Source organism: Anas platyrhynchos, chromosome 2 (genome assembly GCF_047663525.1).
Source record: "Anas platyrhynchos isolate ZD024472 breed Pekin duck chromosome 2, IASCAAS_PekinDuck_T2T, whole genome shotgun sequence".
NCBI classification, from domain to species: Eukaryota; Metazoa; Chordata; class Aves; order Anseriformes; family Anatidae; genus Anas; species Anas platyrhynchos.
In genome coordinates this window covers 53,880,495-53,901,787 of record NC_092588.1, presented here as the reverse complement: position 1 = coordinate 53,901,787, position 21,293 = coordinate 53,880,495, and the positions used below count along the sequence as shown (strand labels likewise).

The window sequence follows — 21,293 nt, the reverse complement described above, 5'->3', positions numbered from 1 at the left end:
TGGGATCTGCTTGCCTTTGTGAACAAGCAGCTATTCCCATTTTGAGACAGCATAAGTGAACACAACAGCGATTTTGCTACAGGAAATCGTTCTTTCTCCCAGAGACCTGTTCAGATGAGAGATGGCCTGATAGAAAAGATGCACTTGGATAAGAGTCAGGGTTCAATTTCTAGCTGTGTTACAGATTTCCTGCCTGGAGCTTGGCTAAGTTGTTCAGTCAGTTCAGGCCTCACATTAATTTAGCGAGTCTGTAGTATGGCTAATGGTATTCCCTCCATTCGCAGGAGAATTGTGTGGATAAATACATTAAACACTTAATGTGGTTCTCAGATGTTATGGTGAAAAGAAGAAAAAGATTACACAAACCAACAAGTAAAGCCAATATTCAGGACTTGCCTTTACTTTGTAAAGCAGAGCCATACTGATGGGTGATTCAAACACTTCCTAATAGATGTTCACCCCCCTCTGCAAATTAAGTGCCTTATCTACTGATAGAGAACAGCTGACAGCGAGAAGTACAATGAAATGTGTTGATAGCAGGGCTTGGCATGAGAAACTGGCAGCAGAGGAACTATGCTAATGCAATCATGTTGTTTCCAGTTGCTGCAGAGGAACGAGAATTTGTTAATTCGCGTTGCTTGGCTCTGTCGATTTAGTGTCAAGAGCTGGCAAGAAGATGGATGCAGTAAGAAAACATTTACTTCAGGCTGGATACTGCTATTCTGAAAGGTTGGTCTGTTGGCACCTGGCTGCTTATGGTATATTTTGATACGGTTATGATATAAATTAGTTCTGGTCTTTGGACTCATTAAAATATTTAATGTGAAAAGTGTTTAGGTGTAGCCGCTGGCGATGACTTAATACTGATGCTGACAAGGAGTTTCCTTGGGGGAAAGGAAAGGTTACATGCAGCCTTATAACACAGCTGCATATATAACATCCAGGAGCGCTGCGGGGAGCAGCCAGCCCTCACTGCACCCTGACAGGGGCACAGCACGGCATCTTCCTTCTGGCTCCTCTTCTCCAGAGGTTACTGCCTGCACAGCAGAGCTGGCCTCAGGGGAAAGGTTTTTCTTCTCCACCGCTCCATCCCACCAAGATGCACAGCACCATGGCTAAGGCACAGGCACAGCCAAGTGTGTCTGTCCAAGCACGGCGCTGCCTATGTGCCAGCCTCACCTGAGCAAAGCCTGGTGGAGAAGCCAAATTTCCCCTGGGGCGACGTGGAGATCAGACTATGAAATCTCCTTGCTGCATCTGCTGTGAGCAGTGAGCATGGGATGAGCATAATGCTGGCCAGGTTACATTTCTGTGGGGTCTTCAAGAGACCTGATTCTCAAGCAAATGGTGTACAGGCACCCTGACAGGCTTAAGAGGATGAAGTACAACTTGGTAACAGAATAACCTTCTGTGGATTTGGTCTCTGCAGTTGAGCTAATGCAGCACAAATAGATTAGACACAACAACAGGAGCCAGGAACCTCGTAATTCCTACAACCGCTTGCTCATACAGCCACAGGAAGGGGTGCCACGCTGAGCACAATCTGAGCACCACAGCCACAGAGGAAAAATCACCTCTGCTAGTAACCCTTGGGTTACCGGGAGATATCAGCAGCCCTGCAGCTCTGTCCAGACCATGTTGTCCAGACCACGTTGTTCTGCAGGGATGCTCCTGGGAGCCTCTAGTCATGGATGTGGCAGCACGGACTTCTCCTTGTGCCTTGCTTCTCTACCTCTGGTGTGGGCACTGACGATCACAGCAGCATACTTTCATGTTTCTCACAGCTGAGGGGATATAATGTTAGCAGCTACTCTCTTAATTAAAAAAAAATCTTGTATTTCCAGGTTGTTCACAGAAATTAGGTGTGAGAAGAAAGGAACCAGGGAGAGCAGGTGAAGGAGGCAGCCTTGGTAGGCAACGGCTGTAATAGATATTGGGTAATTTTCAGCTGTAGTATTTAATTCTAGTGAGAAATGCAAAGGAGTTTTGGCACTAGCTCCAAAGGCTAGGTGTTTGTTGCATTAATTAAATAGTTATTAGGAAAAAGCCCACAACGCATACACATACATTTACCCAGTTGGTTGTCACACCAATTCCTAGCAGTGCTAAGGCCTGCAAGGAAATCACAAACATTCAAGACTTGCTTCTGGTTTTTAATTCCCAACAGAGTTACCCAGTAGCATAAAGGATGGAATAACAGTTGATTCAGCGTACTCATTTTATAGAAAATGTTACACACTTTATAAAACATTTTATTGATTTTTTTTTCTGCCTTCTCTGCTCCGCAAACAACATAAAGAATTATATATCAGTGTGTGCGGAGCAGTAAAGAAATGCATGTTCTGTACGTCTGGGGTTTTAATGGTGCTGCCAAGTGCAGCATGTGGAGAGCACAAATGCTGAACCAAATTTCCAGTTTCATTGGAAGCCACACATTTTTAAAAAAGTCCATTCACATTTCCTACTAAAAGTTGGCTGCCTTCCTCATGCAGACATTACAGTCGTTTTACATATTTTATTTTTTTTTTTAGGAACAAGCTATTCCTTTAAACTTAAGGGAATACAGGTGCAGAATGTGTGTCAGGGTCCTGTAGCAAATATATTTAATGACACCCTGAATAACAAGTTCAACCTGAACTCTGAGTATGTCAAGGAGCAGTATCAACATTACAATACAACTTTCTAGACTGAACTCACTGTGTCATTTTTTAAACAAATAATAATAATAGAAAAGCCCTCCAAAGAATATCATCTGGAGGAGTTGACTCCATGAAGGTTTAAATTCATCCAGTTTAGTGACCCACTCTATTGCTTTTATTTCCCCTTGTTGGTTTGCATCTGGCATCTGGGGATAAGGAAAATAAGAATCAAATACGCTGCAGGATCCTATTGACTTTTTCTGTCAAACTCTAATAAAAAGAGCTGAAACACTGATATGAAATGATGGGAATCCAGGAAATAGAAAGGAAATTAAAAGCTGGAATTCACATTCTGCCTGTATTGTGTGCTTTTGGCCACACTTACTCCAGGAGCTCGCAATGACTATAGCAATATCCAAACTAGGTTTGAGCCAGGCAGATCAGGAGCTGCAGGAAGGAGAGCAGAGTCTTCTGTGGGAATGAGTACACCTTTGCAGCATGTGTTGGATCAAAGCACCCTAAAGCACGGACGTGGCTGCCTAAAGTTTTCAGTGGAAAAGATTTTTTTTTTGACAAAAACCATAGTTTAAATAAGATGGCTTCCTAACCAGCACATCTCTCTCACACAAGGGAGAATTTTCCGGCCTTCGAAGAGTGAAACACCTGAAAAGGACACTACACTTCCTCTACAAGCTCTTCAGGTCCTTGTCATGCTGCATTCAGAGTTCCGGATTGGGGATTTCATGATATATGGCACCATGAAAGCCCCGTGCTGCACTGCAGCACCCATGGTAAGTAGGGAACAAATGGGGCAGAGATTCCAGCCCATAGCAGTCCAACAGAGCAACATTTTTGAATCAAGTGCGTGACTTCCATCTAATTATTCCTTAACAACCTTTCCTCTGGAAGCCTCCCTGAATATAAAAGACATGCTAAATCTTCTAGAAGGCAATCCTCTACATGGGGTTCCTCCACAAACCTGAGTGAAAATTCTGGCACATAAAATGCTTAGTCATACATCCACCTCAGTCATGTCAAATACTGCTCTTTTTTTGGTATTATATCACCATTCATTGCCATTATTAGTCAGGATCTGAAAAATGAAAAATAATCTTTATCAAGAAATGTATATAATGGGAGATATTTCATCTAAGGGTTTTGATGTAGCATAGTAACAAAAGGTGATATTCCCCATTATCTTGCCAGGGTCAGTCATTTGTCATATAAATCTGCATCTATGAATATTGCACTGCAGATCTGCACCCACCTTTATTTTGAAGCCAGATGCACATTTGGAACAAGATAGAGATCGCTTCTGAATGATTAATGCAGCTGTAAACTGGGATCCATAAACTAGAATTCACAATTGCAGCATCACCATCTTAATGAAAGAATTTTCTTATTACTTCTCTTATGAGTAAGCTTCAACCTACTCTGAAAGCAACAGCAATGTTTGTTGTTTTATTTTTTTTTCTTTCATCAATCAATGGAAATGTGGTTATTGTCATTTGCAATCATCCCTCAGTTTTGCCATACCATTACTGCTTTTCTGCAATGCAGTATTATGCAGCAGTGAAATTGGGGAGGTGTCAGAGATATACAGAAGCAGACATCACTGCCCGTATCATAGACTTGAAAGAGTTAGATGAGATCTACTCTATCTTTCTGTTCAAAGCATAAAACACAGAAGAATACTACTATAGAATACTACTATAGAATACTACAGTACAAGTGTTTACTGCACCTTGTCCAGCCCTCTCTGAAGGCCTCTGTGTATAGATGCAAGTAAAGTTATATCAATTGCACACATTCAAATAACTCCAGAATAATATTCATTTGCACATCTTTAAAAAAAGACAAAAACTTTTTTTACTTCTTCCTATGAAGTAGCAGAAAGCCAGCAGAAAATCAGATCAGATATATGAATAACATCCAGTTAGTTACAATACAGGAACCAATCTCAACTCATTCAAGTATAATATATGACAAATTTTTCTAATCCAGGTAGGAATATCCCAGGACCAAGCACTGCTGTTTCTAGATATACCAAGAGTTATATTTCCCAGAAGACAGATCCCAATTATATCAACTAAATGTGACACAAATAAACTGTCAAAGCTTTCACAACATTTTGCTGAAAGCCAAGTCCCTTGCACATGCCACCCTCTCAGGCAGGAAGGATGCTGCTCCCCAAAGGAAGATACGGCCCTTTCCCTGTTCACAGTTTCAAAGTATCCCCCAGAGCCAAGGCAACCAGAGATGGTAGAAGAAAACCAGCCATTATTAGACTTCAGAGGGTCATGTAATCAGCCAAGGAGACATCCCCACTTCTCAAACATGAATTTACTGCAGGTTAACAGCACTGTGCTTCTAATCATAGTCATCCTAGCACAGACTCAATGTGTTTTCATTAACTTGTAACAATCAGACTTTTGTTGCATACCCATCACGTTCCCAGTATCTCTATGTGCTTTAGCTCCTGGTTTAACCCAACACGGCTGCACCAAAGTAAACTCTCTTGTACACAGCATACCAACACGAAGAGACTTCCATTTCAACCTTAATACCTCGTTCTCAATATGCAAATTCTTTGGGTATAACCCAAGGAATAGAGAGGACTGTAACACACTGTCTTACTGGGAGAATAGTTAAATGGCATTGGGCCTGGTTTTTACCTCCCAAAATGTTTCTGCAAGGTTACTTTTTAACTCAGTCCAGCAAAACTTCTAAGTGTTTAGGAGCAAGTAGTGAGAACTGATCGTCGTCTGCTAGCATTTCCCCATTCCATACACCATTTTAGGTCCTCCTATTCCAAGAGTGAACATTCAAACCTGTTTTACCTGCTGGCCAGAGTACTGCAGCCAGGCACAGGATGTTGTATAAGCAGGATATCCATGCTTCAACGTTTGCTATTCTGGAGCAGACAGTGACTGTCTCAAGCCAGGTGGTGTTTTTGTCAATAGAGAATTATTTTGTTAAATGGCCCATCAGACTGCTCTTTGGGGAAACTGAAGGAGTGGAAGTGTTTTGACCTCTTTTTTTTTTTTTTTTTTTTCCTTCTTAAAAGTAATAATTCTGACTCAATAGATCAATTTTTGAATTACCCCCTCTATCTTCTCTCTAGCTATTTCATTGCAAGAGAACTGCAAATCAGAAAAATCCTTGGAAGGAGCAGAGAACAGCATGATCTCCTTGCTAACCCAACACAAACAGCTGTATGCAGCACAAACCAAATGGCTGACTTTGTGCTTCTGAGACACAAGAGAAGATGCTGGCAAACAACATCCTTCATCTCACATAGTCCCCTTCCCATTCTCCATGAGATGCAGAGCAATGGTTTTCATCCGGTGCAGATCTGCTTTGGCTCATCCCTTTCCTTTTTCCCAAGCAGGCTGTTTTGGAGCGTTTCTGCTGGGGAGCAAGCATGTATTTCAAATTACACCAAAAGATTTCTCCTTGCCCTCTGGATTTCATCATTATAATTGCCCCTCCAGCCTAAGCTGCACAGACTGGTGGGATATTCCTGAGCTACTCCCCCCAAAACTGGTGAAACAACTCAAGGATTAGGAAGAAGGAGGGTGCCAAGGTCTACCTTTGAAGGAAAGATGACTTGCTATGAACTTTGTTAGTACACCAGCAACATATCTGAAATCTATGCAGCACAGCAATTGTTTGGCACCTTGATTTAAGGATGGCATACAAAATAAAAAGCATAGCATAACAAGACAGTTTGATGAAAACAGGTGAAGTAATGCTAGCCACTTGAGGCATGGCTATCAATCTCTTCCCTGTTCCCCGTAAGCCGGCAGGGAACTCAGACGCAGCAGCAGCTATTCTAACCCAGCCCATCAGCCTGCATTGCACTTCCAGACATGTAACTCTGTGGCTGTGAGTAGTTGATATAAACCCCGTCCTTTTAAAGTCTGTTCAAGCAGGAATGAAAAATTAAATGGGAAAGTCAAGTCAAACATCTCAGCTGTCATATTTACTCTGAGAAGCACCCTTGTTGTCACACCTCCTGCTCCCAGGGAAAAGCAGGCTCCCTTAGAACAGGAAAGTTAATCTTGGAAGTGAACAGAATTCCCCCCAAATGACCAGTCACTTCAGCAAACAGATCAACACACAAGGCCCAAGTATTTGCTAGCAGACAGTGGTAGCAAATAAAGTTCAGTTACTTAGTTTTCAGTTTTCAGTAGGGAGTTATTGTTGAAAAAAAACCCAGCCATTAAAAAAAAAAATAAATAAATCAAACACCCCATTATCCAAGCTTAAAGAAAAGTAGCTCCTCTGCAAAATCACAAAGACCTGCAGATTAAAGCATAATCTCTATGTACACAGTTTCCTGCTAGCTGTCGGCATTAGTTCTCATTAGCTGTGACTCCAGATCTTGCACAAGGCAAACTGCAGCCACCTCCCCGGAAGAGTTCACATCAGGAGGGACATGGGCAGGGTTTGCTGGAAGGGCAGGGGACCTCTGAGCAGAAAGTAACCCCCACTGCTGGGGAAGTGGCTTGTCTCCAAAATGACCTGTGAGAGCATTTCGGCTGGGACACGGTGCCCAGTTGCCTTTAAACTGGAAATACAAGAAGATTTCCTTACCATGACACCTACTGACTTCCACAGAAGCCAGAAGACAAAACAGATTGAGTAACTGGAACCACATGGACGCCATAAAGGAGGTGACATGCAGATGCTTTTTTCTTCATTGAGGAAATGTCACAAAGTGCAAACATGTTTACAATTGGCACACAAAATTAATTACTGACAGCAAAGCAATGTGTTTCTCAACCCCAGGCAAGAGCATTTGATGCTTTCCCCTTAAAATCATTAAGGCTTGAGCATCCATCTTGGTTTCATTATGGAAGCAATATTGGTGGTTATTAAAAAAGAAGAAAAAGAAGTGAGCCTCATCAGCGAGGCTGACCTTCCCCCATGCTCCTCTCCCTTGCTGGAAGGCATTGCTGTACAAATGACCCTTTTTACATTTAAGATGCCTCTTTGTAAGTTTTTGATGAACCTTTTCTCAGGACCATGTTACAGTCCTGGACTTTGGCGAGGTGAAGGCTGCTGACCAATTTCCTGGGGAACAATACCCAAAGGCTCCATCCGACAGAGCTGAAGTGAGGACAAGAGTGGATGCTGGCAGCCCCGAGCCCATGGGCCTGCCCCCCTGCAAGCTGTGTGCTCAGGGTAGAGCCACATGGCACAGGAGCCAATTTCTGCCCAAATAAGCTATTTTTAATCTTCAGTAACATGCTAAGTATATGAGATTTGGCTCCTGGATCAAGAGCATAGTCAATAATGAAGTGACTAAAAGATTGAAATCTCAGATAAAAATCTCCAAGTGAGAACGACAAAATCAAGAGAGGGGCATACAAAGAAATATCTGAGAAGCAGAGCTACGCAAAAATCTTTTCTTTCAGCCTAAGCTTCAACAAAATCACCCTGAAATGTTCTGATCAGTTCCACTTCTAAGCAATGCACAGTTGTTGCAGCCTTCCACACTGCAAACTTAGTCCTGTGCTGACTCCAAGAACTGTGATGCCTGTACTTTATCTGATATTTTAGAGCCAAACATATGTAGAAATTATGACAAAATCAAGACCAGATGTGCAAAAGAGGACAACCAGGAGTGGGGAATATCTCAGGATTAATGAGAAGCCTTACATTCAGGCCCCATGAGTGTTATCTTTCCCTCTTGCTAGGCCTACAGATCCCACAGAGCGTTCAGGACAGCAGCGGTGGCCAAGTGCACAGCACCTTTCTCTGGTCCGATTTGCTGAGCACACAGATATGCATGCACCAGTGGTATCCACAGTGCTTTGATACTCACCAGTGCCTCTGTTTCTGTTAAATGACATTTGTTTCCCCAAAGGTTAAAACACATCAGTGCAGATAACACAAAAATTATGGACAAAATAGATGCTGAAACATGCAGTTGGTATCAACCACCCATCCGGAGTGCTCTCAGCGGTCATTTTCACACTTCCCGCCCTTAGCGCCTTATGCGTTCAGAGTTTCCAAGAATAAAACCTGCAATATTTTGTGACAATGCACAGCCTGCACATTTGTTATCTTCCGTTTCACGACAGCACCCCCAGCACATCTCACCAGCAGAGCTGTGCCTTGCTGGTGAGCTCGCTGTGGAAGCCAACAGAGCTGTTGGCAATTTCTTCCATGGCTCTTTTGAGCACTGGTAGCACAAGCAACTTCAAAGCACACTAGGATTTCCTGACTCAATACAGCAAAATACCAGTAGCAGAACAACTGGGGCCCTATCCGCAGGTGATGCTGAGAGAAGTAACCCTTTCCCTGCGAGCCTGATGTATCAGTGTTGAACCACTCACTTGGCACCCAGGTCTAGGTGGCCACTCTCTGTCTAGTTGCATGGCCATGTTTCATCTCACACTTGTCTGTTTCTGGATGCTGATCCCTTCCTCAAAGCATGTATTAATTACAAAAGGCTTCCAAGAGGAAGAGTTTCACTTGTATCCCTTCTGCCACATAGGGAAACAAAACTGCCACCAGTGTAAGCTCTAAACCGATGGCCCAGGATGCTGTGGAAGAGACAGAGGCTGTTGGATCCCATCTCCTTTGGAAAAAGCAGCACTTCTATAAATGCCTTCCCCTGCAAGTAACTGCAGCATCTCCCAGAGCTGTTCTGGTACTCGTACTGAGTCTAAGAAATACAGGACCATGAGTCCAGTTCTGTAAGGTCTCTCCTATTCAGAGTATTTGTTTATATCCAAGAAACTAGTTGTGTAGGTGTCTCTTTGTGTGATTCTGGGCAAGACACTTGCCTGTGCCTCAGCTCCTCCACTGTTCCCACCTGAACTGTGCGGAGTACATCCCATCCCACTTGCCTTGGATGCAACGAATCCCATCCTAGGGTGACTGAGGTCATGCAGGTGTGCAGGCAGGTCGTACCAAGCTCATTTCACCCGTAAAGATGGAAGGATGTTCAGCATCTTGCATCCCCGGGGCTGGAGCAGCAGGTAACAGGCAAGGAGGATTGCAGGCTCAAATCTTAGGCTGACTAAAAATAATAATGAATCCTTACAGAAGCTTAAAATAGCTGAGTGGGTAGTTGCCAGATTGCTAGTTGAATTTATATATATATGTGTGTGTGTGAGTGTGTGTGTTGAAGTTTAGCTATAAGAAACAATTGCAAAGGTAGGCTGAGAGAGGAAAAGCCATGATATCATGAGGCCACAGATCTGTGGGTGTTCAGCTGATTTCTTGGAGGTTTTTTTTGGAGCTATGCAGCAGTGTCAGTGAAACACCAGACTTGAGTGGCAAAGGAATTGCTTGTACTGTGGCCTAGGGCACCCACTGGCTGAAAAGGGTAACAGAAAGGCCTTATAAAATACTGCTGCAAACCAATACTGTATGAAACACACAAACAAACAAACAAAATCCCATGCAACTCAGCTCTGCCTCTGCATGACAGCATGGCCTTTTGCATGCACAGGAGAGAGGAGATCCTTAGCTACCCTCCCAGGAGGCGAGAAGCACAGACTTCTGCTTTGAAAGTGCAGCTGGTGGAAGGACGGGGAATGAGTGACCCCACAGAGGAAGAGTTCTGTATAAACAAGGGCGATGCTTACATAAATAAAAACACTAAGTAGAAACCCCATTCAACCCACACTGATCACAATTCTAAAAAGAGTTCCCTCATGTATTTTTTGCTTGGATTTCTGTCCGCACTGTCAGGGCTGCATCATGCCCCAAGGTCCCTTACAGACCCCCGTCCTGAGGCAAGGGGTGACAGGTCCAGATGTGGCAGCAGGATGGGAAGTGCCCACCCCATGCATCTGGGCTGCACCTCAGCTGGGCCCAGGCTGAGCGTGACAGGGGCTGGCAGGGTTTAATCCAGGTTTTTCCATTTTTCAGAGTAGGTCAGGTGTCTGCTGTGGGGCATAATGGGAAATTACTGCAGGCTTTCCTTAGGAAATCCCATCTTTGAGACCAAGAGTCTTGTTTGATAGGAGGTACTAAAACTCGCCCATCTTCAAGGTGGCTCCCAAGCCCTATATTTTGTCTGCTGCTCAGTCACAGTCTTCAGCTTGATCCTGGATTAGTCAAGATACCCTGCCTTGATTTCCCATTTGGAGATAATGAAACCAATCTCATTTGCCTCATTGGAAATGCTATGTTGGGTATAGAAATGCTATAAACACTATGGGGTAAGATGGCAGATGCCTTGAAACCCCAAAGAGAGATGCTGCCTTCAGTAAGTTTCCACTACTGCCTGGCAGAACAGTGTCAATTTTGGGCTGAAGAACAGATGAGGGTTGTGCCAGCTTGTTGCTAATCTAAGAGCACCTGCACAAAGCAGGCTGCTCTGTCCAAGTGGATTTGTATCTCATTAACCTCCTGAATGCCATCAGCCATCCCTGAACTGCAGAGACCGTCATTCCTTCTTACCTACCTCAATAGACAGTTGAACTTGGGGCAAATCTATTGTTAGGTATATGTGGGCTTGCTCACAAAATATTGCACAACATTTTGAAAAGGCTGGGGCCATTCTAATGACAGTGGCACCAGGGATTATATTTAGCCTAACAGTAGTCTGATTATTATGACCTTAAACCCATTGAAGCTGAACTTTGGTGCTGTATGAAAAAAATATCTCTCTTTGTAAATGGCTGTCCTTTGATACAGGTGGCAAGATGAAACGCACTGATTTTGATGGGATGACCTTAACAAATAGCACTGAATGAAAATGTAAATACTGAAAGCATTTCTACTGTACTTTGCAGTCCTTTAGCACGAAGAATATACATTTATGCCAGTCATAAGCCAGTTTGAAAGAGACAGTCACTCCTCAGTGCTTCTGAACACTGAAACAGAGAAGCACCATCAGCCACCAACCCCCTGGAAGACTGCCCTAAATGTGAATGAGCGTGGGGGTACTGAACAAGCAGTGAATGCAGCACGTGGCACCTGTTGAGGCCCAGGAAAAAAGGGAGTTGTTAGCACAGACGGGATGGATTTTCAGGGATCCATCTGCCAGCATGCACTTATCAGTAGCCTCGGGGAGAGACTCAGTGACCTAGCAGCGGGGCACAAAGGAGAGGGGTGAAGTCTCCCACTGCGAGTAGCTTTCTGATAGAAAAGGGAATGCTTTCACAGCAGTTAGCTCCAGTGCTGGTGCATGACTGATTCATCATGAATGCTTGTACTCAGGTTTCCCTTTTAAATTTGCAGTCTGTTCTTCAGGCCCTGCTGAGTTTAACTAGGTAACTGTCTCCTCTCCTTTAGGGAGAACAAATCAAAAGCAGCACAAGGGCCAACGCGTGTTTCTACTCAAAATAAATGAAATGCTTGGGGGAGACGGACCGTGCTTTATAAAAGCACACAGTGCTTTGAATAACTCGATGCCCCCAATAATAGTGGGTTTTACACTTTACCAATAAATATAACTTCAAATTTAAAGAAAACGTTTAAAACAGCCAATGTGTTATGCCCAATAAGCAAATGTTTGCATGCAGAACTGACAGGAGAAATGAGCTCAGTGGGTCCCATAATGACCATGGGTCCTGTGGTGAATGCCTAACCTCTAGTAAATTCTGAAGCACTCTACACCTACACAGAGAGGAAGGAAACCTAATCCCAAATCCTACATCAATACAGCCCCACAAGGAAAAAAATACTAAATGAAGCCAGTGTCTGAAATGCCATCACTCTTAGTGCGACCTCCAGAGGCACGGATTCCTGTCAACCTGGGATCTAGAGACTGGTATCTCTCTCTATCATTTTTGCCTAAGAACTGATCAAGTTCTTAAGCCTGTATGTGTGGGTGAAGTCCTGCGTTGGGTTCCACTCCCTACCTTTAACACGACCCCTCACACTGAACAGCCACCTATGTAAGATCCAGCAGCAATCCAGGACTTGAGCTCAGAGCCCAAGTTTGCCACTCTAGGCCATTATACCGCAAATAAATGCAACCACCCCATTTCCATCTACCGCCTCTTCCCATCTGGCTTAAAAAGGCATTTGCCGGAGATGTGCATCAAGAGGGTTCCCCATCCTGCACTGACTGCAAGCCTCCAGCAACGCCTGGAAGGTCGATGGCAGCCGTGTGCCTGCTCTAGGACCAGGCTGACACAGGTGCAAGATGCAAAGGCACCTGCACTTCCAGGCATTCACATAAATAAGAGTCCAGGTACCCACCCCACAAGACATGAGTTAGGTAGGGAACGTATGAACATCAATTCTGGCCTTCAGCAGCTGTCCACCCAGCCCTGCCTTTGGTGCCCAAAATTACAGTTACACAAAATTAGCCCTAAAATCTTGACTAATTGTGTGATGATTTGAACCTGCTGTTTGCAACATGCTGCTTAGCTTAAGAGCATGCCGTGGTTTAAACCCAAGATGACTGTGTAGCTCCACAGCAGTCCTGTGTACTGGGGGAAAGTTGGTGCAAGTACAAACATCTACAGCATCTTCAGAGAAAACATAAAAGCTGAGGGTTTTATTGGATTAAACAGATCAAAATAAATAACAAGAGTGAGGGTTCATTAAGTTTAGTTATGTTTAGATTCATTCTCCATGTTTGAGGTTTCTCAATGTGGTGTTGATAACGTTTCAGAATAAACAGTATTCTAGACAGCATTCTGGCTTGTCTCTACCCTTCAGCAAACCTTTATTTATTTATTTATTATTTATTTTTAAAGACCTTTCTAAGGCTAGTTTTCAGCCCAGTGAAATGACATTTCAGTGGTTGCAAGGGTAAGAACACATAAGGTTCTTTTCATCGTGCTTTACACTAAAATAGGGATGTATTTTATCTAAACAGTAGGATCATAGACATTTTTATGTTTGGAAGTTTACTCAAAAGTATAAAAATATTCTTAAAATACTACAGTGTGAAAGAATGAGTGACAGAAACAATCTGCAGGCCTACCACGAAGACTGGACGCGATGACGTTCAGATGGACAATGGGGAGCACACAGATTACCAGAAATTACATGATTGTTGTCATTAAAAATAGCAAAACATCAATTACAGTACAGAACATACTTAAAATACAGTAAACCTTGCAGCTCATAGCATTGGTAAGAACACTTTTAGCGCCATGTTATGAGTTGTTATTGAAACTCAAACCATACGTTGGCAGCACTAGCTGCTTCATCTAGTGGCACTGCACACGAATTTCAGGATTTGTGATTTGAGCACACTGGTCTTTGTGACAGCTAACAGTCCGTGAAGTTGAGATAAAACACCAGCTATCACAAGAACAGATTTACAAAGTTCCCTGAAAAAGACTGTGCAGAAGTCAGCAGTGACTGCCAACAGCAGATAAAGGGAGAGAGGGGACGCGTGCCTGGCTGGCAGCGTGGCAGTGGCTGCCAGCCCAGAGCCTACTTTGGGATTTCTCATCAAAACCCCAAGCCTGTCTGTCTGTCTATCCATCGCGGGGCATTTACTTTAAGTTTAGGCAGAATAGTTCTAGCCAATTCCTCCCAAGGACTCCTGAACTGCTCTAGAAAAAGCACAGCAACAGTTTCTAACACATCGTGAACTCAGCGTCTTTTACGGAAGTACATTAAAACAGTTTACAGAGGATAAAAATACACCCTGAAGTCATCAAGACAGCTATAGATTCAAAGTTCAGTCTTCCCTTTTATTTCCCTCCTTTCTCCCTCAATATGAAGGCTTTTACTCTCTCCCTGCCCCATTCCCCCCTCTTCATTCCCCCCCCCCCCCCCCAAATAAGCAGATGCAATCAAGGAGAAATTTATTTTGAACCAATTCTGCAAAACAGTTCAACAATGCCATACTTTATAAAAATACTTAGTTACATAATTAAACTTATTACTATTTATATAAAAAGTGTGAATGTGAATTTTAAACTCTGTTAGGGTAAGAACCACATCAAGATCCTCAGGTGAAACAAATAAATTTTCATAAACATACAAACTCTTTTGGAGAAGTCTTATAATACACAACCATTTACAATGAACACGTTCATTAAGTTAGTGTTTTATTCCTTTGCTATACAAGTGTTATTACAATGAACTGTTCCATTCTGTAATTAAAATCCAAACAATGCCAGTGTCATTTTTGGCATTTGTTGTTATAGCTGTATTAATACATAAACTCATATGATTGTGTTATTTATTTTAAAATATTTAGAAAAATTAAAATTCCATTGTATTTTTCGATTTTTGTTGTGTCTTTTTTTTGTTTGTTTTGTTTTTCTTACATAAAGCCCTTTTAAAATTTGATAACCACAGATGTACAGGTGATGAGTGATGATGAAGGAAAATTGAAAATGATGGCACTGTACTTACAAAGATCTGTTTGGTAGCTGGATTCAGTGTAGTGTAAACCCATGAAAAAAGGTAGGTTTAGTACCGGAACTATATTACCAACTTTTCTGAAATTCATTTGTTGGATAGCTTTACAATGCTAATATAAATTCAAACCCGATAGATACGTAAGAGTTTAGTGTTTCAAAATTAAAGTATATAAGCTTGATCAGAAATTCAAAAACGTCATGCAAATTGTTGAGTAAAAGACATGATGTTATTGCTTGATATGTCAGTAGCCAAAGAAAATAAATCTAGATGTCGTGTGAGCTGGGCTGAAAGCCAGCAAATTTCAATGTCACTATATTCGGACAATATTAAATATATTTTCTCCCTTTAGTTTTTAAACTTTCACATTTTCTTTTCTTTATTTTTATTTAAATAATTCTGTAGGAAGGGCGTAAGTGGGAAGAGCAACTGTGTGTAAGGGTGTCTTAATAGTTAAGAAAAGCAAAAGTGCAATCAAATCCCTGAACTAGTGACAATTAACATTTGTGGCACCCACCCTTGCTAACACATATAAGCCACATACAACAGTACCGAATCTGTCTCTGCAAAAGGACTAAGAAGTGGCCATTTACCAGCTTCAATCTTGCTTTCATGGTGAGCTTTGTTCAGGTAGTCTTCCCATACAAAAGCTCTCTGTAGGATCGGAGCTTAAAAGATAAAAGGATTTCCCCCCATGATTGTATCACATAGTTTCAAGTTCAAATATCATCATACTTTAGCAACATAATTTTATAAAATATTACCTCATTTTCTAGTTACCTTCATTATTCTTAATTAGCTATGCAGAAAGAAAAAAGAAAAATCTCTCATGCTACTTTCCAGTTATATTAATACAAGTATTAACACAGTGCATTATGCTCTCTAATTTCACTATTGAGGTCTACACCATTTAGATCAAGTTTGTCATTCTCTGTTCCAATTTCTCTTTTAACCTGCCTACCCTAATTAAGTCCATGCAAGAGGAAGCTTATGGATCAAGACTATGTATCAAATATGGTTGTACCATCTTAAGGGGGAGGTATGGGGGACGGGACACGTAATTTTGAACACAGGAAGTTTTACAGAACTGGAATAGCATTGCTTGGTCCCACGAAGTTCTTCTGCTTTAAAAATGTCCTACCCCAAGATCACTTTAATTCCAGACAATTCCCTCCTTAGTAAATGATTAAATGTTGGAAAAATAAAGGATTTGAAATTGTTGTTTTTTTCTGCTATCATTCACACCAACACTCATTTTACTAGCCCGTATTTTCAGTAAGCTTCCTTTGGACCCTGAAGTAAGTTGGGAAATAGGAAAAAAAAAAACATGTCATTGGTAAATTAGATTATAACATTTTAAAAGTGGTTTTGTGCAACTGTATTATGAAATTCCAGTTTGCCATTAAGAGCATGCAAAGTAGCGAAGATTTTCTTTCCTTTGATTCCTTATAGACGTCAGGAATTCTTTGCAAGTCTTTTACATTTGGCAGATTTGTGCATGTTATATAGACTGTTGGCTTATAAATTGTCTCCAGGCTGGTACTGTGGTTCTGTAGCAGTAAAGTAGTCCTCCAAGAAAGACTGAATATATTCAAATGTTGGTCTCTCATCAGGGTCCTTCTTCCAACACAGTTTCATTAACTCATGAAGAGACTCTGGGCAGCCCTGTGGGCAAGGCATCCTATATCCACGTTCCACTTGTTCCAGAACTTCCCGATTCACCATCCCTAATAAAAAGAAAGCATTTTACCTTTGAATGTCATTATACAAAGAACTGTTAGCCAAAGCTTTTCAAGTTTCTCCAGCCACAATGTTGTTTACAATGTGCATGTGAATCTACCATTTCAGTCATGAATGCGTTTTATGTTGAGTGAATTTTTAAATTCTTGGATTAAATACATTTTCTGAAAATTATTTAATTTTTCTGATAATTCCTCAATACCTGGTCCTCCCTTCATTTGTATAGTTACTTGTATGTTTTGCTACAGAACATTTACTACTGTTTTGAGCCTGCTATTTCAAAAAGGAGACTCAAGCACAGATACCTTCTGCTTGCCTAAACTTCTATTAAAGGACCACTTAATTTGATATCATTATGCCTTTTTATTATGCATATGCCTAGCAGAACTACCTTACAACTCTAGTCACAGAAAAATATCTGACAGAACATGTTATATATGCTTAGTTTCAAAAACAGGTCTGGCAGGTTCATTCTATGGATGCTTACTGTAGACTGGGAAAATGTCAACAAAAGTAGAAATTTCAGGAACAGACAGACAGGAAAACCTAAGAACACCCACTAATCTGAAAAGAACTATCAGTCACATTTGCAAATTCTATAATCTTAAAACACTTTGAGGAGCATGTAATAGTTAATCTGTAAATAAAACACGTAGCTTTGTGAACAAAGGAACCAGTGAAGTGTTACCAAGCTTTTGTCTCTGCTTGTCAACTGTGGGCTGTGGATGAAGGTAAAAAGTCAAAAAGGTAACTTCAGAAATAAAGAACACCACAAAGTAAAGGAAGATCTATTCCATTTTCCTCTTACCTGGATACGGCACTCTCCCCTTTGTTACCAGCTCTGTCAGTAAAATTCCAAATGACCACACATCTGACTTAATTGTAAACCGACCGTACAGCGCTGCTTCTGGAGCAGTCCATTTAATTGGAAATTTAGCTCCTGCAGACATCAGAAAGACAGATACTCAATTTATCCTTGGTCACGCATCGTTTACTTACGCTTCAAAATATTTTAAAAAGAATACTGCACTCAAATTTTTTTAGTTTGCTTTGTTTGACCAAATTCAAGGTAGTTCAGTATTTTAATATTTTAAGCTGGAAAGCAGTTTCAAACCAAAGCAGCAACTACTGGCTATAATTTCTGGAAGCAGTTAAGACATCTGGGATTCTTAATTAAATATGTTTCCAGAAGTGGGGTGATCTTCAGAAATTGAGGAATACCCTCTCTAGAACCTCATCTCTCTTCAAATTATAGCAAGTTTTTACCTAAAAAAAAACGTTTCAAATGTCTTTCAAAAACATAAGCAAGTTGCTAAATAATTCTGAACACAGAAAGTTTATAAAATATGCACTTAAGCAAGAGGGACACCCAAACATAGCTGTGCAAGCACACTTTTATGCATTATCTTTATTCACGCATACAGCATACATTGACACTCTGCTAAATGTAATAGTTCTAAATAATTTTAAGATAATTGGACTTATTTATTGAGTAAATAAATCAATCTTACCTTGTCTTGCAGTGTACTCATTGTCCTCTATTAACCTTGCTAAACCAAAGTCTGCTATTTTACACACAAGATTGTCTCCTACAAGAATGTTAGCTGCCCGGAGATCCCTGTGGATGTAGTTCATTCTTTCAATGTAAGCCATGCCATCGGCAATCTTAAAAATAAAGTTTTATTAAAAATTACTTTCCATGACTACATACATTTATCCTAAGCATTAAATTATATCATTTTATTTTAGGTGTATTCTCATTTGGTAAGTATAGGAAGTAAAGCACAGCTTGTGACAACATTGATTTGAGCGTGCCTGGCTCTACAGTATCTATCAATTTGTAACTGACCATTTCTTTTTGACAAATTACAAAAATCTACAACAGAAAATGTAAGAAAGAACAGTGTACAACTGCTAGTGTACAATATTTATATTTAGTTGATATTTGATATAGTTTTAAATTTCTAGGCACAAAATATAATTTTCTTGGTTATAAAATGTACCTGAGCAGCCATATCGACGAGCTGTGGAAGTTTTAAGTACTTCCCTTCTCCTTCTTTTAGGAAGTCTAGTAAGCTGCCTGTAAAATATGACAACAGTTTGGTGAAAAACAACAGAAAAACACACTAACTTGTCCTGAAAACATGAACAAGATTTTTTTTTTTCTAGACGTTAGGATTGATGCATTCAGCTCCTAAAATCTGAGTTTGAAAATGCTCATTTACCAGAGCAATATTCATTGAGTATGCCCGTATAGTCGACTATAATCTGCAAATTTTATATAAGCACTTTTTAATCAATTTTAATAATTTAGATAACTAAACGCTGATAAAGCAGACTGCCATTTGATGATTATATTGCCTGACCTTCCTGGTATCAATGCCTTTCCTGGCTGGACTTTCCACAATTTATAATTAAACAAACAACAATTACAAAAAACAACAACAACAACAAAATCCACCTATCTGTTAGTTAAATCTTCTGCCAGCTCCAATTCTATACCAGAGAAGTGATTCTGAAATTGCTGCTTTTAATTCCTTACATGGGAAAACAAAAGTATCTTCCATACCTTACGATATATTATGTTCTCGTATTTATATAACACAACTGTGTCCAGAATATTTCAGCACTAGTAGTATTTGAAATTAATTCCAAGGACCTGTGCTTTTTTAAAGACAATAATTTTTACATGTATGTTAAAATCCTGTTTCTGACACAACAGCTTTCCATAAGGGTAGAGGAACAGACTGAATAAAGACTAATCCCTAATCTGTCTTATTGGAGTCAAAGTAAGACAGACAAAATGAAAAGTGCAGTGATGGTTTGGGAAAAAAATCACTAAATAGCAGGTCTTGCAGTGGACTCATGGCAGTAGTAATGAATTAGATCTGTCTGATGTGGTTTTAGTCTGTTGCTGTATTTTTTCATTGGAAATAAAGAGCATGAAAGGCTCAAGGCTGCTTTTTCAAGGTAACATCCCTAGAAAGCAATTGTTTATCTTGACTGCCTTGCTAAAACCCGATTTCTGAACAATGAAAACTGATTTTGCATGACTAATTTAAGATCTGACAGAGACTGTCTACTGTTATTTAGAAAAAACAACAAAACAGAAAGAAATTCTTAGATTTTCTTTTCCTATGTTTTCAAACTTGAAAAACACTTTAAAATCTTTTTAAAGAGGGAAAAATAAAACACACACAAAAAAAACATATTTGTGGAAGAGTACTGAACACAAGCAGCTACTCTCCTGGGCTTTGGCAATACTTCTATTTTTTACCAGGATAGCAAAATTTCTCTGAGGTAAACAGACGTTTGCATTTTTCAAAATCTGGAAAAATTGCCACGAGAATCCATTTCTTCTAAATACTAATATGCTTTTAAAGGTTATTTCCACATTCAAACTAAATCTCTATTTCACTATCAGGGGGATATATCAATGGAAGAAGGGCGGAGGACTGAAAACAAGGAGAGATAAAGGCCAGAGTCTGCTAAAAATAGCCAACCATTTTAAAATTCATCACTCTTCTAGACAAGAAACAAAACAAAACAAAACAACTAATTCTGTTGTTGTGAGCATGAACAGAAGGAAGGCATATTCTTGTAATAGTATTTGTACTATACCACCCAATTTAAATATACCAGGCAGTATGCACTAAATAAGTGAGGAAAAATGAAATGAAATGAAATGAAATCATGTACTTGGAAGATTAGCAAGGGTGACACAGATGCATCAAAAAATTCATGCCTCCACCCATGATCTAAATCGGAACTGCTTCAAGTAGGTCAAGCATTGCTCATTTTAATTTAATCAGAATTATCATTTTAAACCTAACATTAATTAAACATTTAATTTGTTCCTGGGGTTTTAAATAATCTTTCTGATACAGTATCTTCAGACTATTCTGCCACACACCTTTTGTCATGAATTCAGTGACTATGTAGATTGGTTCCTCAGAAACAACGGCATACAGCGGAACAAGCTTGTCGTGTCGTAATTTCTTCATGATTTGAGCCTCCTGCAGGAAAGCTTCTGGCATCATTGTTCCAGGTTTTAGTGTCTTGATTGCTACTTTTGTGGTTCCATTCCATGTTCCTAGAGAAGCAAATTATATGTTATTCTCCAATACAAAACCAAAGAGGTTTTCTGCTATTTTTTTTCTCTTTTTGCTTCAGTTTTGTTAGGTAACAGAGAAATCTTAAATTACTAACTACATTGAATATTATTTTTAACTTTATGTGACTGATCATAATCAATATTTTTCCTTCAATTATTTATAAGATTATCTTTTCAGATTCTGATACTGACTTACTTAAAATACTGTTAAAACATGCATAGAGACAACTGAAAGATGTCAGCTTAAGCTCTTACCCATCCATACTTCACCAAAACATCCTTGGCCCAACTTAACTTCCAGCCTCAAAGATTCTCTAGGGATTTCCCATGCATCTTTTGCTAGTCCCTGTGTTTGTGGTTTCACAGTGGGACACACAGTTGTTAGCTTATGACACAGCCCATCAGCATGTTCTGGAAAATGGAAAAAAGGAAGCTTAATGGTTAAACAGGGTAACACACTATAGCAGAAGTAACGTCCTAATGTTGGTAAAAGA

General features: G+C 40.4%; 1 protein-coding gene and 1 long non-coding RNA gene across 2 annotated transcripts in view; one reads left to right on the top strand and one right to left on the bottom strand.

Moving 5' to 3' along the window:
* The first annotated feature begins 570 nt into the window (after window positions 1–570).
* Window positions 571–6,936, top strand: LOC110351857 (uncharacterized). The gene is made up of 3 exons (XR_002399856.4): window positions 571–729; window positions 3,270–3,430; window positions 5,764–6,936. It is a non-coding gene; the product is annotated as an uncharacterized lncRNA (long non-coding RNA).
* A 7,430-nt stretch (window positions 6,937–14,366) lies between these two features.
* The window catches only part of YES1 (YES proto-oncogene 1, Src family tyrosine kinase), a 50,817-nt gene continuing 43,890 nt past the window's right edge, over window positions 14,367–21,293 (bottom strand). The window contains exons 7-12 of the mRNA XM_027451980.3: window positions 21,055–21,210; window positions 20,599–20,778; window positions 18,689–18,765; window positions 18,197–18,350; window positions 17,494–17,625; window positions 14,367–16,672 (exon numbers count right to left, since the gene is read on the bottom strand). Of these exons, the coding sequence (XP_027307781.1) occupies window positions 16,464–16,672; window positions 17,494–17,625; window positions 18,197–18,350; window positions 18,689–18,765; window positions 20,599–20,778; window positions 21,055–21,210 (908 nt within the window). The 3' untranslated portion in view covers window positions 14,367–16,463. The remainder of the gene's footprint in view (window positions 16,673–17,493; window positions 17,626–18,196; window positions 18,351–18,688; window positions 18,766–20,598; window positions 20,779–21,054; window positions 21,211–21,293) is intronic.